This window comes from Myotis yumanensis, unplaced genomic scaffold (assembly GCF_028538775.1).
Source record: "Myotis yumanensis isolate MYYU_CA2020_CCGP unplaced genomic scaffold, mMyoYum1.0.hap1 SCAF_4, whole genome shotgun sequence".
NCBI classification, from domain to species: domain Eukaryota; kingdom Metazoa; phylum Chordata; class Mammalia; order Chiroptera; family Vespertilionidae; genus Myotis; species Myotis yumanensis.
Window position 1 is genome coordinate 32,177,454 of NW_027223755.1, and position 17,168 is coordinate 32,194,621.

Consider the following 17,168-nt stretch of genomic DNA (forward strand, 5'->3'; position numbering starts at 1 on the left):
TATGTGGAATCTAATGAACAAAATAAACTGATAACAAAATAGAACCAGAGGCATGGATGTATGGAACAGTCTGACAGAGGTCAGAGGGGAGTGGGGGCCGGGGTGGGGGGTATGACTGGATAAAAGAAGGGGAAGAGAGTAGCCAAAGAGCACACATAGCCCATGGACACAGACAACAGAGTAGTAAAAGCTGGGGGAGGGGTGGCAGGGGCTGGTGGAGGTGGGCAAAGGGGAGGGGAGAGGGAAATGGGGGACATCTGTAATAGTGTCAACAATAAAAACATTTTTAAAAAGTGATGAAATTTTTATCATTATACTTTGTACATGAGAAATTAATTATTTAACTATTAACAGGGATTTACCATTTTTGACTTTTCTGCTATGTTCTACATTCAGGGAGGGGGCATCGATCACATCTGTTTTGTTCACACATTATTCCCAGTGCCTGGCACACTCAGTAACTATTTGTTTATCCATTGACTTTTGGCAGCTAATTGACTATACTAGCCAAAGGAAAGTGATCAGAAATGATCCTGAATGTTAGAGTCTTAATGACAGGAAAAGCAGCTTTTAGTAGTGGTTAGAGATAGAGCTTTCCTTTTGGACTGTATATAAGGAACTTTGGGAGAAGAAAATAGGTTCAGGGACAGAACCTGAGGCTTTCATCTTTAGGAATATGAGGACATGGAGGCCCTGCATCAAAGCTGGGTTAGAAACTATCGCAGAGATAAAAAGAGAAGGATGAGGGTAAATCCTGGAGAAGAGCATGTCAGAAGTGTCCATTGCTGTTAGAGGAAAGAAGGCAGCAGATTCTTTGAGACAATAGATTATTTGATTGGTTGGGCTAGGAATCACATTGTAAGGGATCAAGGACTGAGTAAATGGTGATGTCAGGAAATAACAACAAGGTAATCTCTGTAGGGAAGGAGATTCCTGATCTTGTTTGTAGTAGTTAGAGGATAGCTCACTTTTTAGCCTTTAGTTACCCCCCAAAAATTAATAGAGTGTTTCTGCTTAAATTATAAACTGAGGGAAAAATGAGCTATCAGCCAAGTTTTACTGTGGTAATTTTTAAAAATAATTTGAGTGTTAATTGTGTTTTCATATGAAAATGAAAATATATTTTGATATCTAATGTACAGTTATTTACTAATTTCTTAATGCAGGATTACAGATTTTGAAATTCGATAACATTTATATCGCTTCAGTTACCTTTTCTGTTGAGCTTGGAACATTATTTCTGTTTTCTCCTATCCATTTTATTTTTTTAAATCACTGAAGGGAAGTGGATAATCTATTTAAGTTACACTCTAATAAGTTGCTGGATGCTGGTAAGGTTTTCAAGTGATTTCAGAGTTTAGTTCTTTTTCTAGTTCTGGACTAATCTGATTATTTAGGGCAGTATTTATTGTATCTTATTAGACTAGTGAGCTTAAGAATTCATATTTAAGAGCAGAAAAGTGCTTTGATAAACTTGTTAGGAATCTTGCTATTCTGAAGAAATGTACTTAAGTAAACTGTGTTTTTCATGTCTTTACCATGGTATTCTCTTTTCTGGATGGTATTACATTGACTGCCAACTTTATATTCTAAAGTTTCACATTTGAACTTTTAATTTTATTGTGACTTTCATAACCTGTTTTTTTTTTTTTAATGTTTAGACTCGCAGGGGTCCTCAAACTACGGTCCGCGGGCCACATGCAAATACAAATATTGTATTTGTTCCCGTTTTGGTTTTTTTACTTCAAAATAAGATATATGCAGTGTGCATAGGAATTTGTTCATAGTTTTTTTTTAAACTATAGTCCGGCCCTCCAGTGGTCTGAGGGACAGTGAACTGGCCCCCTGTTTAAAAAGTTTGAGGACCCCTGGTTTAGAGTGTACTGTGTGGATTTCCCATTCTTGTTCTTTTTTCGGGGGAGGAGACTCATATTTTTTAAATTTAAGAATTTTCTTATATAATCAGGGTATAATACAATAGTTAGCAATGTGTGGCATATATTTTTCTGCATTGTTGCTTGATATAAAATTTTATAAATGTTATATGTTATGTGTTTTTTAAATTGCAATGTGGCCTTACATGTACCTGTGTTCTCTAATGGTGATGATAACAAAACTTCGACTTTCCCTAAACACCTGTATGTATATTTAATATTATAAAATATATTGTGCTTAACTGAATCAAGAAACTAACAAATTGAGTTTAAATAAAATATTTATTAATAACTAATTTTATTTACTTTTACTGATACTTATTTTTTCAGGGCCCACTAATCTGGAAGATATGAATGCACTATTAATCAAAGATGCTGGTATGTTAAACTGAAGTGGTTTAGAAACATTTCTTTCTTCAGTAGATAATATGTCTGTTTTGTGGCAGGTGTTATGCTGGGAGTTAGGATATAAGGGTACCTAAAATATTGTAACTATCTGGTGGGGAGATAACCAAGCAAGCAGACAACTGATTATAAGATAGTGCCAGTTGGTTAATGCTAAAGTAGGTGATAGTCAGGTAGTACTGTGAAAAAAACACAGGTAGTTTTGGTGTGTATTGCAAAAGACCCCTAAAGAAGTGTAATATGAGAACACAAGAATAAGTGGGAGTTAGTAGAGGAGAGAGTGGTGTGGGAAAACTGTACAGGCAGAAGCAGGAGCATGTACAAAAGGGAAAAGGAGCGAGCACAGTTATGTTTTGAACTGGGAGTATTTCAGCTTAATTGAAACATAGAAGTTAAGGGGTTTGTGAGAGATGAGACTGGAGAAAGAGTAAGTAGGGATCAGATCATAAAACATTGGTACTCATTTGGAAGCAGATGCTCTTTTATAATTTTTATACTTTGACTTAAATATTTTAAAATAAGTGTAATTTTCTGTTTGAAAGCACTAGGACTATTTAGGAAAAACAGAGAATAAAGTAACTTAATGCTTAATGTTTCTAAAATGACTATTTACATAATTTTTATGATTAACATATTTTACATTTCCCTTTATTAACACATCACATGTTTCCAAGTAGTTCCTAACACTAAGTTTCTTCTAAGGGCACTTGCATTTGGCTCAGTATCTGATATTTAAATTTTTTTCTTAAATCTTCTCCTTAGTGTATAATGCTGTTGGATTAGCGGCTTTTGAGCTGTTTGACAGTGTTGATTTTGATCAGTGGTTTAAAAACCAGCTTCTTCCAGAATTACAAGTCACTCACAATAGGCAAGTATAAAACTGTGTTCATTATACACTTATTTTACCATAGTGATTTTCTCATGAAGATAAAGCAGAAAATTTGCTTTAAAAAAGTCATGGTATTGCCCTAACCGGTTTGGCTCAGTGGATAGAGCATCGGCCTGCGGACTGAAGGGTCCCAGGTTCGATTCCGGTCAAGGGCATGTACCTTGGTTGCGGGCACATCCCCAGTAGGGGGTGTGCAAGAGGCAGCTGATCGATGTTTCTCTCTCATCGATGTTTCTTACTCTCTATCCCTCTCCCTTCCTCTCTGTAGAAAAATCAATAAAATATATATTTAAAAAAAAAAAAAAAAGTCATGGTATGACTTAGCTGATAGTGTCTAGTGTAGAATGGAATAAGACTTGTAACCTTATGTACAAGCAAAACAGTTTGTTATTATGTTTTTTTATTTCAAATGTGAATTGCAGTATTTATGAAGTATTTGATATTAGATAAGATAGATTGTATAGAAAAGATGAAATTTTAAGCAAAGTTTAGGGAACTGGAGGTCTCCGAATTATAGGAAGAAAATGTGTATGAAAGGAAATCATTTGGAGACCTAGCAAAGGGGTAGGTCTAGTGTCAGAAGTAGTCTAACGAAAGTTAGAAGGAAAGGATGAGATCACACAAAGCATGCTACAAGTCTTGGGAGAGGGTACAGTAGGATGTGAAGATACAATGGCAAAATGCATTTGGACACATTTAAGTATTTGCCTAATTATTTTAATTTTGGGTACTGAGTGAGTAAATTTGAAGGTAAGCGGTCTTATATAGTTTTTATAATTTTTTTCTCAGCTTAATATTATAGGCTTAAGAAAAGATTGCAAGAGACTTTTTTCTTGTTTTGAAATGTTCAGTTTGGTTATTTATTTTTGTAGATGTAGTGCCCATGAGAATGTCTAGAATATAGTTATAGGTCAGTTAACATTTCTTGACTACATTAATGAGTGAATAAGAAGGCCATCCATATATGGATCATTTTATGAATATTTACACCCATAAAATTATAGATCTGGAGATACTTTAAAAGTAATTTTGATCAGTAAGTAGCTACTTATTCATTCATTCAATTATTCAATCATTTATTCAGTCAACAAATATTTTTTAATAGATATATAAAGAAATATATTATTGATTATATTATTGATTAAATAATATATATATTATTGATTTCAGAGAGGAAGGGAGAGGGAGAGAAAGAGAGAAACATCAGTGATGAAAGAGAATCATTGATCTGCTGCCTCCTGCACACCCTCTACTGCAGATTGAGCCTGCAACCCGGGCATGTGCCCTTGACTGGAATTGAATCCAGGACCCTTCAGTCCCCAGGCCGATGCTCTATCCACTGAGCCAAACTGGCGAGGGCAACAAATATTTTCAACATTTGGAACTTGCCATTTCCTGTAGAGCCAATGGTGAATAAGATGGATTGTGATTCTACTCTCAGGGAGCTAGTGAGCCTTTGATAGAGAGAAAAAGTCTTCAGCAGGGAGACAAATGTGAAGTTTGATTGTCCTTACACCCTAGAGGCTATTTAGTCTAGACCTGTCCTGTCCAGTACAGTAGTTAGTATATGTGGCTATTGAGGACTTGAAATGTACTTAGTGCAATTGAGGAAATTAATTTTAATTAACTAAAAATTAAATACTGTACCAATATAAAATATGTATTGATTACATGTTGAAATGATATTTCAGATGTATTGAGATAAAAATACTAAAAAATTTCACTTCTTTCTTTTTACTTATTTTAGTGTGGTACCAAAAATTACACACTGGCTTGCATTCTATTTCTTTTGGGTCAGAGCTGATATGGATCAGTGTTTCTCAAACGTTAATGTGTATAAGGATCATCTGATGATCTTGTTAAATATTCAGGTTTTGGTTTAGCTTATGGGTTGAGATATGGGTCAGTTTGTGTGATTCTATCATGCTTCCAGGATAATGATGCTGCTGGTCCAAGGACCACACTTTGAGGAACAAACTGACCCCTAATCTTTTTATATTTTAAGTATGTTTTTATTGATTTCAGAGAGAGGACAGGAGAGGGAGAGAGGGATAGAAACATCAGTGATGAGAGAGAATCATTGATTGGCTGTCTCCTGCACACCTCACACTGGGGATAGAGCCTGCAACCCAGGCATGTGCCTTGACCAGGAATCAAACCGTGACCTCCTGGTTCACAGGTTGATGCTCAACCACTGAACAACACTGGCCAGGCTGACCCCTAATCTTAATTCTGTCCAGAAGTGACTGTGATCTTGCAATTTCATTTTTCAAAATTTCATTCTTTTTATCTGAAATAGAATGTTGAATGTGGTAATCTTAAAGATATCAGTCCAAATTTGATGGTTCTGTGGTTCCTTCATTAACTCTATAAAAGTGTTGTTTACTTCCACCTCTAACTTTCTTTAAACAGTTCATATCCATTGAATTGGCATTTTTTTTCCAGCTTTTTGCCCAGAATACTCTATATCTTAAAATCTGTTCAAATCTCATCTCCCTCTTCCCAGTGTTCTCTTTGTCTTTTCTGAAATTTTAGTATAGAGCTTTGCATTCTTTAATTCTTTTAGGTGTATGATAAAGTTTTGAGGGCAGGGATACTTACACATTTTGCATCTTTGATGAGTAATTCTATGTGATTGATCATTTTATAAGATTGTAATTTTCTTAAAAATGTGATATATTCATTCACTTTTTCCATTTACACCCAGAAGTAAATATTTTGTAACTATAATTTATTATACTATCAAGAAGAGACTTTGTGGATGAAATTCTTAGATGCAGTTGATTATAATTATAGCTTTGTGATTTTTATCACTGCCTAAAGACTGTCATATCCTTTGGCAAAGATAACCACAGAAAATAAATGTATGTACATGTTACTGCAAATGTTCTACAGCTTTTAAAATATAAATCATTATTTTTTGATAATCTGAGTCAAATTCTGTAGTGGAACACCATTAACAAAATTAAAGAGTTTAGCTGAAATCAATGTTAAATTTATATAATATTTCCTATAAGCCTAGAAATCTCTCACATTTTTAGAAATATGATATTTAGGTGATTAACAGAATTGGAATTGAAAAACTGAATACAGGAGCACCTTTATTACTCATTGGGCTTCACTATTCTTAGGGTTTGGGATATTAGCTAGTTATGCCTATTTGAAATAACTGTTTTTGGTTGCTTGAGGAACAGAAATGGACTTGTTTTTTGTTTTTAATTGTACAGGGTGTCCCCACAAAAATGTATAGACACTTTTAATGATTTATAAAGTCAATGTTTATTAACATATAGTTCATTTTCAAAATTAAGTGAATTATCAGCTGATATACACACTTTGAATGATTATAAAGTCATTAATATACACTTCATTTTCAAAATTAAGCGAGTTATCAGTTGTTAAAAGAGTGTTTATATTTTTTGGGACACCTTATATATTTTTTAAATTTTATATTGTTGACACTATTGCAAATATTCCCCATCTTTCCCCCCTTTGCCACTTATATCCAGTCCCTGTCCCCCTTACTTTGGCCCTCTCCACACTATTGTCTGTGTCCATGGGCTATGCATATATGTTCTTTAGCTAATATCTTCACCTTCCTTTATATAGTCGCCCTCTCCATTCTGACATTGGTCAGTCTGTTCCATATACTCATGCTCCTCTCATGATCCCGCCCTTCCTACCAGTCTCTAGTTGCTTTCTGCCCTTCCTTGTTAAAAGTCTCCTCTTCAGCTAGTCTTCAGTTGGTAATTCAGGCTAAATGTTACCCAGTTTAGTTTTATTTCCACTTTGGTTCTGGGAGGAGGTACAAAGAAAGACCCACCTACTCTGTCGCCATCTTGAAATCCCCAGACATGTTTTTTATGTCCATATCTAGGTTATAGTTCTTTAAAACAAAATAATCAGATTTATAGTATATCTGCCTAAGAAGTTTTAAATTTTTTAACCAGTGCTTTATTATTAGGATTTGTACTGAGGTACATTTAGAAGTAGCTTTAAATCTTTTGCATAAGAATGTAGGTTGCTTTATATTATACTATTTTATATTTAAACGATGAAATATGCTGAGTGAAATAGATTTCTTAAAATATTTAACATTCTAATTTAATTATTTTTTCCTATCTAGGTATAAGCCATTGCGACGCAGGGTGATTTGGCTCATCGGTCAGTGGGTTTCTGTGAAATTCAAGTCTGACTTAAGACCCATGTTATATGAGGCAATTTGTAACTTACTTCAAGACCAAGACTTAGTGGTATGTTGTTTAAATGTCTTAAAAGAGTTATAAGTTCATTATAATTTTAACCTATGTTAAACTTCAAATTGAGAAATTGTTTATATATATTTTTAGATTGGGACTCCATTAATTTTATAACATCAGAAGCCACTGATAGAGTATATCTTTATCTCTGATAGTTTCATGAAAGTTTAACATTATTATTTTTTATTAATAAATCTTTATTGTTCAGATTATTACAGTTGTTCCTTTTTCCCCCCATAGCTCACCTCCACCTGGTTCCCACCCCACCCCATGCTCTTACCCCCACCCCCACTGTCCTCGTCCATAGGTGTACGATTTTTGTCTAGCCTCTTCCCTTACCTCCCACATCCCTTCCCCCCAAAATTGTCAGTCCACTCCCTTTCTATGCCCCTGATTCTATTCTATTCACCAGTTTATTCTGTTTGTCAGATTTGTATTCACTTGATTTTTAGATTCACTTGTTGATATGTATTTGTTGTCACTTTGTTGTTCATAATTTTTATCTTTACCTTTTTCTTCTTCTTTCCCTTCTTAAAGAATACCCTTCAGCATTTCATATAATACTGGTTTGGTGGTGAGAACTCCTTTAGCTTTTTCTTATCTGTGAAGCTCTTTATCTGACTTTCAATTCTGAATGATAGCTTTGCTGGGTAGAGTAATCTTGGTTGTAGGTTCTTGCTATTCATCACTTTGAATATTTCTTGCCACTCCCTTATGGCCTGTATAGTATCTTTTGAGAAATCAGCTGACAGTCATATGGATACTCCCTTGTAGGTAACTAACTGTTTTTCTCTTGCTGCTTTTAAGATTCTCTCTTTGTCTTTTGCCCTTGGCATTTTAATTATGATGTGTCTTGGTGTGGTCCTCTTTAGATTCCTCTTGTTTGGGGTTCTTTGCGCTTCCTGGACTTGTAAGTCTATTTCTTTCACCAGGTAGGGGAAGTTTTCTGTCATTATTTCTTCAAATAGGTTTTCAATATCTTGCTCTCTCTTTTCTTCTGGCACCCCCATAATTTGGATGTTGGTACGCTTGAAGGTGTCCCAGAGGCTCCTTACACTATCTTCATATTTTTGGATTCTTTTTTCTTTTTGCTTTTCTGATGGGGTGTTTTTTGCTTCTTCGTATTTCAGATCTTTGACTTGATTCTTGTGATCTTCTAGTCTGCTGTTGGAACTCTGTATAATATTCTTTATTTCAGTCAGTGTATGCTTAATTTCTAATTGGTCCTTTTTCATATCCTTGAGGTTCTCACTAAATTTTTCAGAGGTTTCTAGAAGATTCTTGAGTAACCTTGTAACTGTGATTTTGAACTCTATATCCAGTAAGTTGCTTTCCTCCATTTCTTTCATTTGTGACCTGTTTCTTTGTCTCCACATTTTGGCAGCTTCCCAAAATGTTGATAGAGTGGTTTTGTGTGCTAGGTGTCCTATAGGGCCCAGTGGCTCAGCCTCCCTAATTACCTGTGGTGGACACTCTTGGTGCACCCCTTTGTGGACTGTGTGCACAGTCTTGTTGTAGTTAAGCCTTGATTGCTGTTGGTATCACTGGGAAGAATTGACCACCAGGCCAATTGGCTGTGAGGACCATTTGTGTCTACAATGGGAGAACCGGTGTGCTGGAGACACCCTTATGGAGCAGGACTTGCTTCAGTGGGGCTTTGGTGCTCACTGAGTCTGCTCCCTGAGTGTTTCGCTTATGGATGTGAAGAGTTTTACTCTAGTATGGTCTCACTCTGACCACTGGCTCTTGGATCTCCAAGGAGGTGCAAAGTCAGCCACTGCCTGAGGCCACCCAGCAGGAGCTATAGAGAGATCTGCAGATTCCTCCTCTTTGGGGTTTGGAAGTGCCCAGATGAGGCCCAGCTGTGAAGCAATGCAGGCTGCTTCTTTTGGAAGCTTTGGCGCTCTTTGATCCAGCAGCAGTTTGTTAGGTTTTAGATTGCAAAAGAACAGGCCATTCATAAGCAAAAGCCTCTGCTCACAGCTTGGGTGGGGTTGTAAATTGGGTGGGGCAGGCTCTCAGGGAATCATCAGGCCTGAGCAAACCGCAATGGCTGCCAGTCTGCTCTTCCTCGGAGAGGTCCCAGGGTCTCTCTGTCCCGCGGCCCAGTGCAGGAACAATGATCGCTTCAAGCACCCTCTGTGAGAAAGCCGTCCTTGTGTTCCAGCCGGATGCCAGGCAGTCCAGTTTCTCTCCGTATGAGTCTGGATTCCCAGAGTCTAGCTCGGAACTGGAGTTCAGAGCAATCGGGAGCTTGTATCTCCCTCCCGATTGAAAAAACAACAGTGCACCCAGTTGCCAGCCTGTTTCCACGTGCGCCTCCATTCCTCCGCACCTCCTACCAGTTTCAATGTGCTTTTCTCTTTCCTTCTAGTTGTAGAATTTCCACTTAGCCAGGCTTCCCGTGGTTCTGGATGATATTCGTTTTGTCTTTTAGTTGTAGCTTTGATGTGGTTGTCTAACATTATTATTTGATTTCTGGGAATATAATGCAAATTGAGTGAATTTTCTTGGTTATTTGAAATTTTATAATTTTCCTCAGTTTTTAGAAATTTGACTTATTAGTATGAAATATCCAAATTTTATAAACAAAAATTTGATCTAGGCATAATGGCTACTTTAAGCTTATTTCTGATTCATCTTTAAGGTAGGCTTTTAATTGTTTACTTTTTTTTTTTTTTTTTTTTTTTTAAATATATTTTTATTGATTTTTTACAGAGAGGAAGGGAGAGAGATAGAGAGTTAGAAACATCAATGAGAGAGAAACATCGACCAGCTGCCTCCTGCACATCTCCTACTGGGGATGTGCCCGCAACCCAGGTACATGCCCTTGACCGGAATCGAACCTGGGACCTTTCAATCCGCAGGCCGACGCTCTATCCACTGAGCCAAACCGGTTTTGGCAATTGTTTACTTTTTTAAAAAATATATATTTTATTGATTTTTTACAGGGAGGAAGGGAGAGAGATAGAGAGTTAGAAACATTGATGAGAGAGAAACATCGATCAGCTGCCTCCTGCACACCCCCCACTGGGGATGTTCCCGCAACCAAGATACATGCCCTTGACCGGAATCGAACATGGGACCCTTCAGTCCGCAGGCTGACGCTCTATCCACCGAGTCAAACTGGCTAGGGCAATTTTTTACTTTTTGAAAGTTAAGAATTATATCAAGAAAAGAGAAAATTTCAGTGACCAATATAACAAACCACTTATATTCTCACCATTCAGTTTTCCATATTTCCCCCACATATTTTCATTGTACTAATTTTTCATATATATTTAAATATTTTATTCAAGAAATAAAACATTAAAAGTGCAGTTGAATCTCTCTTTCTATTTTTTTAATGTATTTTTATTTCAGAGAGAAAGGGAGAGAGAGATAGAAATATCAGTGATGAGAGAGAATCATTGATTGGTGATTGGCTGCCTCCTGGGGACCGAGTGCACATCCCAGGCGTGTGCCCTAACTGGGAATCGAACTGTGACCTCCTTGTTCATAGGTCAACGCTCAACCACTGAGCCATCCTGGTCAGGTTCCCTATATCTTTCCACTCTCATTTTGTTGTCATTTTATTGATCAGAAGTTTTTTATTTTAATGCAGATTTACTGATTTTTCTTTTTCTGTTTTGTTTTAATTTGTTTCCTATTTAATATATCTGTTTTTGTCCCCCTTGGTTCTTTATTCTATTTAGAATTTATTTTTGAATGTGATGTGAAGTAAGGTTCCATGTTCATTATGGTTGTTTTTTTTTATGTATTTTTCATCATCATATACTGTGTGTGTTTTTTTTTAATATATTTTATTGATTTTTTACAGAGAGGAAGGGAGAGAGATAGAGAGCTAGAAACATCGATGAGAGAGAAACATCGATCAGCTGCCTCCTGCACATCTCCCACTGGGGATGTGCCCGCAACCCAGGTACATGCCCTTGACCAGAATCGAACCTGGGACCTTTCAGTCCGCAGGCCGACGCTCTATCCACTGAGCCAAACCGGTTTCGGCTCATTATGTTTTTTATAGGACAACAATGCTACAATGCTTTATTGAAAAATCCATTTTAAAAAACATCTTCTATATGCTCTTTTACATCTATCTATCTTAGAACAAGTTTCTTAGCAGATGCAATGCTTATGGCAAGTTTCATATTTGAGGATCCTATTATCAGTGTAAAAATGACTTAATTTTAGGCCAGAGGAACCTTCTTTTCTTAGGGATCCAGATGATTCTTTAATCAGTATATTTGATATATTTTGGGTTTCTTTAGGTTGTAAGGTTCACAGCCAATTATGTTTTTCAATTTTGGAAATTACAAGTAATTTTTGAAAAGGGTTACTTGGGCTATTTGTGGATCCTTCAATAAAATAAGCAGTAAATTACTAAAAAAAATTGCACTTAGTGTACTTTTCAACCTTGTGAGAGGTTATCTAAAATATAAACTGTGGTTCAGCCAGAAAATTTATAGTTTGGAGGTAGGGTGTCCTGCAGTTGTCTATCAGGCAAAGAAATGGTCATCTTTGTGTTGTTTACCAGCATAGAAATAGCGAATTTTCAAGGTGGTCAGGTAGCTATGAGATTTTTAGTGGCATGTACATGACTGTGTCACCACAACATGAAGAACTGTATTAAAGGGTCGTGGCATTAGGAAGGTTGAGAACCATTGCTAGGGAATCCTGAATGCACTGTAAGAGGTACAGCTGGTATCTGGACAGGTATTTTACACAAGGTGCATTGACATTGTCCTATCTTTCCACTCTTGTGCCTTTTATGGATCTCCCAGTTTTGTCCGTCTTTCTGTTTAAAGTTTTGATTTTTATCCTTGTGTCTCTAAAACACTGCTATAGGTTTTAAACTCTAGGCTAGTGTGTTTTCACAAAATGAAGTTTGAATTTACTTATGTTCAGTGAATGTAATTTTCAAAGGAAATAAAAAAATAAATCTGTGTTTGACATCAAAATACGAGGCCATTCTGGCCCTTCTGGTCTGGCTCAGTGGTTGAGCATCAGCCCATGAACCAGGAGTTCACGGTTGGTTTCCCAGTCAGGGCACATGCCCGGGTTGAGAGCTTGATCCCCAATTGGGGGCATGGAGGAGGCAGCCAATGGATGTTTCTCTCATCATTGATGTTCCTATTTCTCTCTTCCTCTCTCTGAAGTGAATAAAAACATTTTTCTTTTTTTAAATGAGGCCATTCTGAAACCAGGAAGAAAGGAAACCTTAATTTAGTAAGTTTCCTATAGTCAGTTTTGGGTTTGTACTGATATGTCTGGTATTTGTATTATTTGAAAATGAGCTTTAGAATTATTTTTCTTAAAAGAGATAAATAAATTGAAGGTGTCTATTATCCTTTTAGGAAACTTACTTACCTATGTATTTCAGAAGAAATACATAAAGTTGTGTAATTGAGTGATCTTACTTTTATTGCAGAAGAGTACAAAATAGTACTACGAGTAGTTCCAAGTAGTAATAGTACCATTGTATAAATAATATCTATCTCTTATGGAGTCAAGTCTTAGAAAATATTTATTGGAAGAATTATGAAATAGGGATAAAAGATTATGAAATCATTATTCTTCTTCTCTTGAGCAGATTACTTTCTTTCAAGGGTATTATTTTATGTCCTCCTTATTTACATTTTCCTTGTGGCCTTAAGTCCCTGAAAAAGTGCCATTTCTTTCTGGCTTCAGTACTATGCTTACTGTTTTAATGTGAGGAATTAACTTTCACTGCTATGGGCAGGCTGTAGAAGTGGTCAGGTATTATTGGGGTCAAGAACTCAAATCAGCCACCCTGACTCTTATTATCCTAGGGCTCATTCTCACTGATTCGGTGCATAAAAGTGTCTGAATACTCTTATCTTTGTAGTAGTGTTCTTTGGAAGTAATATCGATCTGTAGTTTCTTCTTGTTCCTTTCTCTGTTGCTCTCATGCTTTTTAGGATCCTTCCACAGTTTCTGATACCTTGATGGCACTTGTTTGCCCCAACGTGGAATTAGCTTTTTATCTTTTCAGGAGTTTTCTGAGGTTTCAGTTGGAGTTATATGGCCTAGACTCATAGGCTGAGTTCATGGTCTGGATCTAGTTCTGGATACATAGGATTTCATTTTCCTTCAGAAGATCTGAATTTATTCTGTGAAAAAGTCATGGTTAGAGTCTTGTTAAGACAGGATTTTTTCTTTTCTTGCATGTATTTATCATTTATTTATTGAACAACTAGTGTTCTAGGAATTGTTAGACTCTCTCTTACCAATTATATGTCACATTCTCCAACTCATTATTCTATAAATTCAAGTTCTGATTTTTTTCCCCATTAATGAATCACTGGGAAATTCATTATGTCTCTATGTGGTAAGTGCTTTCTGTTTGTTTTTTTAATAGTTCAGGAAGAGCTAATTTTTGTTCTTATTTTTACTTGTCACATTTTAAATGTTTCTCTTTTCTTATACTCTGTGTATTTTGCATTTTAGCTCTTACTAAATAAGGAGAGTGTCATTTTACTTTTAGACAAGAGGCTCAGTGCACGAAATTCGTGCACGGGGAGTGGAGGCCTGCACCCTCTCCAATCTGGGACATCCCTCTCATAATCCAAGACTGCTGGCTCCCAACCGCTCGCCTGCCTGCCTGCCTGATTGCCCCTAACCGCTTCTGCCTGCCAGCCTGATTGACGCCTAACTGCTCCCCTGCTCATCCAATTGCCCCCAACTGCCCTCCCCTGCCGGCCTGGTCACCCCTAACTGCCCTCCCCTGCCAACCTAGTTGCCCCCAGCAGCCCTCCCCTGCTGACCTGGTCGCCCCAACTGCCCTCCCCTGCCAGCCTGGTTGCCCCTAACTGCCCTCCCCTGCTGACCTGGTCGCCCCCAACTGCCCTCCCCTGATGGCCTGGTCCCCCCCACTGCCTTTCCCTGCAGGCCTGATTGCCCCCAACTGCCCTCCCCTGATGGCCTGGTCCCCCCCACTGCCTTTCCCTGCAGGCCTGATTGCCCCCAATTGCCCTCCCCTGCTGGCCTGATTGCCCACAACTGCCCTCCCCTGCCAGCCATCTTGTGGCGGCCATCTTGTGTCCACATGGGGGAGGTCCTCCTGTGTCGGAGTGATGGTCAATTTGCATATTACTCTTTTATTAGATAGGATATTAATATTTTCTGTGACCTTAATATTAAAAAAAGGAGTAAAGAAAGTTACTTGGAATAAATTTTTTGTCATTTAATATAAATAATGTGTAGTAGTTCTCGAATGACTCAAAATTCATGATATACTTTCTTTTAGGTCCGTATTGAAACAGCTACAACCCTGAAGTTAAATATCCTTAAAATAATTTTAAAATACTTCATTGTGAAGAATATTAACACTTTGAAATTGTTAAATTATTTTGTTAAATCAATTTATGAGATAGTTTAAAATGTAATTTTTGATTGGTTTATTATAGTTGGTTTAAATATATATTTTTTCCTGATAAATGTCATATATTCTCAGTATCCCTTAACTACTCTTTACCTGTTGATGATTTTGAGTTTAGAACAGATCAGTTTCTACCGGTAAGAATATTTCTAGTTTTAAAACAATTTTTGCTTATGTGTTTTGAATGTTAAGTGTTATTTTGTAGCTGGAATTAAATATAAGTTATTTATTAAAGCTGAATTTAAAAATATATTTAATTATTTTGGAAGTACTTGGTAACTTACATTTCAAACAGTTTGCTTTATTCTGCCTTTTTTTGTTTGTTTGTTTAACTGTCTCATCATCTATTTTGGAGCTGAGTTCTAAACTTGCTTTTGTCGCAGTTATAAAACATCAAGTAATTTAGTTTCAGATGTGTCTGCTACTTTTACTCTTTAGGTTATCCCCCTTTGCTTTTTTGGGTATATATGTCTGTCTTACACTAGATTGCAAATTACCTGAAAAGCAGAATACTAAGTCTTACTTATCTTTTTATTCTTCACTCAACTCCAAGCACCCAGCATGGTCTTTTAAGAGCACACAATGTGGTATTTTAATATAATTGGTGTTCAGTAAGACTTGTTAAATATTCAGTAAAATTGGGGCAGTAGTTGTTCTAAGAGGAATAGGCAAGAAGAAAATCGTGATCTTATCAATAGGTACAGAAAAAGCATTTAATAATATACAACATCCATTTATGATTTAAACACTCAATAAAATGGGTATAGAAGGAAATTACCTCAACATAATAAAGGCTGTATATGACAAACCCTCAGCTAATATCATACTTAATGGTGAAAACTGAAAGCTTTTTCTCTAAAATCAGGAATAAGATAAGGATATCCATTCTCACCACTCTTATTCAACACTAGAGGCCTGGTGCACGAAACTCATGCACAGGGGGAGGGGGTCCCTCAGCAAGCCTGCACCCTCTCCAATCCGGGAGCCCTCGGGGGATGTCCAACTGCCGGTTTAGTCCCGATCCCCACAGGCCAGACCATGGAACCCCACCTTATGTATATATTTTTCAGAGAGAATACTTTTTAAAAGTTGATTTGCGGGATCGGGCCTAAACCAGCAGTCGGACATCCCTCTCGCAATCCGGGACTGCTGGGTCCTAACTGCTTGCCTGCCTGCCTGCCTGCCTGCCTGGCTGATCGCCCCTAACCGCCTCTGCCTGCCGGCCTGATCACCCACTAACTGCTCCGCTGCTGGCCTGATTGCCGCCTAACTGCTCCCCTGCCAGCCTGATCACCCCTAACTGCCTCTGCCTTGGCCCCCGCCACGGTGGCTTTGTCCAGAAGATGTCTGGTGTAATTAGTATATTACCCTTTTATTAGTGTAGATATTTCTGGAAGTAATAACCAGAGCTGTAGGCAAGAGGAAGAAATAAAAGGCATCCAAATTGGGAATAAAGAAGTAAAACTGTCACTTTTTGCAGATGAAATGATTCTATATATAGAAAACCCTAAAGTCTCCACCAAAAAGCTCTTAGAAACAATTAACAAATACAGTAAAGTTGCAGGATACAAAATCAATGTATAAAAAATTCATTGCTTTTCTATATACTAAATAAAATTTCAGAAAAAGAAATGAAAAAACAATTCCCTTTGCAATTGCAACAAAAAAAATAAAATACCTAGGAATAAACTTAACAACGGATATGACATACTTATATACTAAAAACTACAAAGCATTATTAAAAGAGAGTGAAAAACACAATCTCTTGAAATGGAAAGGTTTTCTGTGTTCATGGATTGGAAGAATCAATAGTTAAAATGGCCATGTTAACCAAAGCAATATACCCACTTAATGCAATCCCCATCAAAATCTCAATGTCAGTTTTTAAAGAAATAGAACAAAAGAAATCAGAACAAAAGACCCCGAATTGCCAAAGCAATTCAGAGAAAAAGAAGGAAGCAGGGTATCACACTATCTGACTCCACAACAATAATCAAAACAGCATGATCTTGGCAGAAAAATAGACACACAGGCTAATGAAACAGATTTGAGAGCCCAGAAATAAAACCACAAGTATATGGGTAAATAATTTTTGACAAAGGAGCCAAAAACACACTATGGAGAAAAGAAAGCCTCTTCAATAAATGTTGCTGGGAAAATTGGAAAGCCACATGCAAAAGAATGAAAATAGACTACAGTTTGTCCCCATATGCAAAAATTAATTCAAAGTGGATCAAAGACCTAAATATAAGATTTGAAAGGATAATTTCCATAGAAGAAAA

General features: G+C 36.9%; 1 protein-coding gene across 4 annotated transcripts in view; it reads left to right on the forward strand.

The window, feature by feature from the left end:
- Nucleotides 1-17,168, forward strand: part of IPO11 (importin 11) — a 128,516-nt gene that overhangs the window by 42,291 nt on the left and 69,057 nt on the right. For all 4 annotated transcript variants that reach the window (XR_011471166.1, XM_070412044.1, XM_070412046.1 and 1 more), the window contains exons 14-18: nucleotides 2,265-2,312; nucleotides 3,102-3,207; nucleotides 7,355-7,481; nucleotides 14,755-14,788; nucleotides 14,983-15,023. Coding sequence is in view for 3 of the 4 variants with exons in the window: in XM_070412044.1 (XP_070268145.1) it covers nucleotides 2,265-2,312; nucleotides 3,102-3,207; nucleotides 7,355-7,481; nucleotides 14,755-14,788; nucleotides 14,983-15,023 (356 nt within the window). In the remaining variant the exon portion in view is untranslated. The remainder of the gene's footprint in view (nucleotides 1-2,264; nucleotides 2,313-3,101; nucleotides 3,208-7,354; nucleotides 7,482-14,754; nucleotides 14,789-14,982; nucleotides 15,024-17,168) is intronic.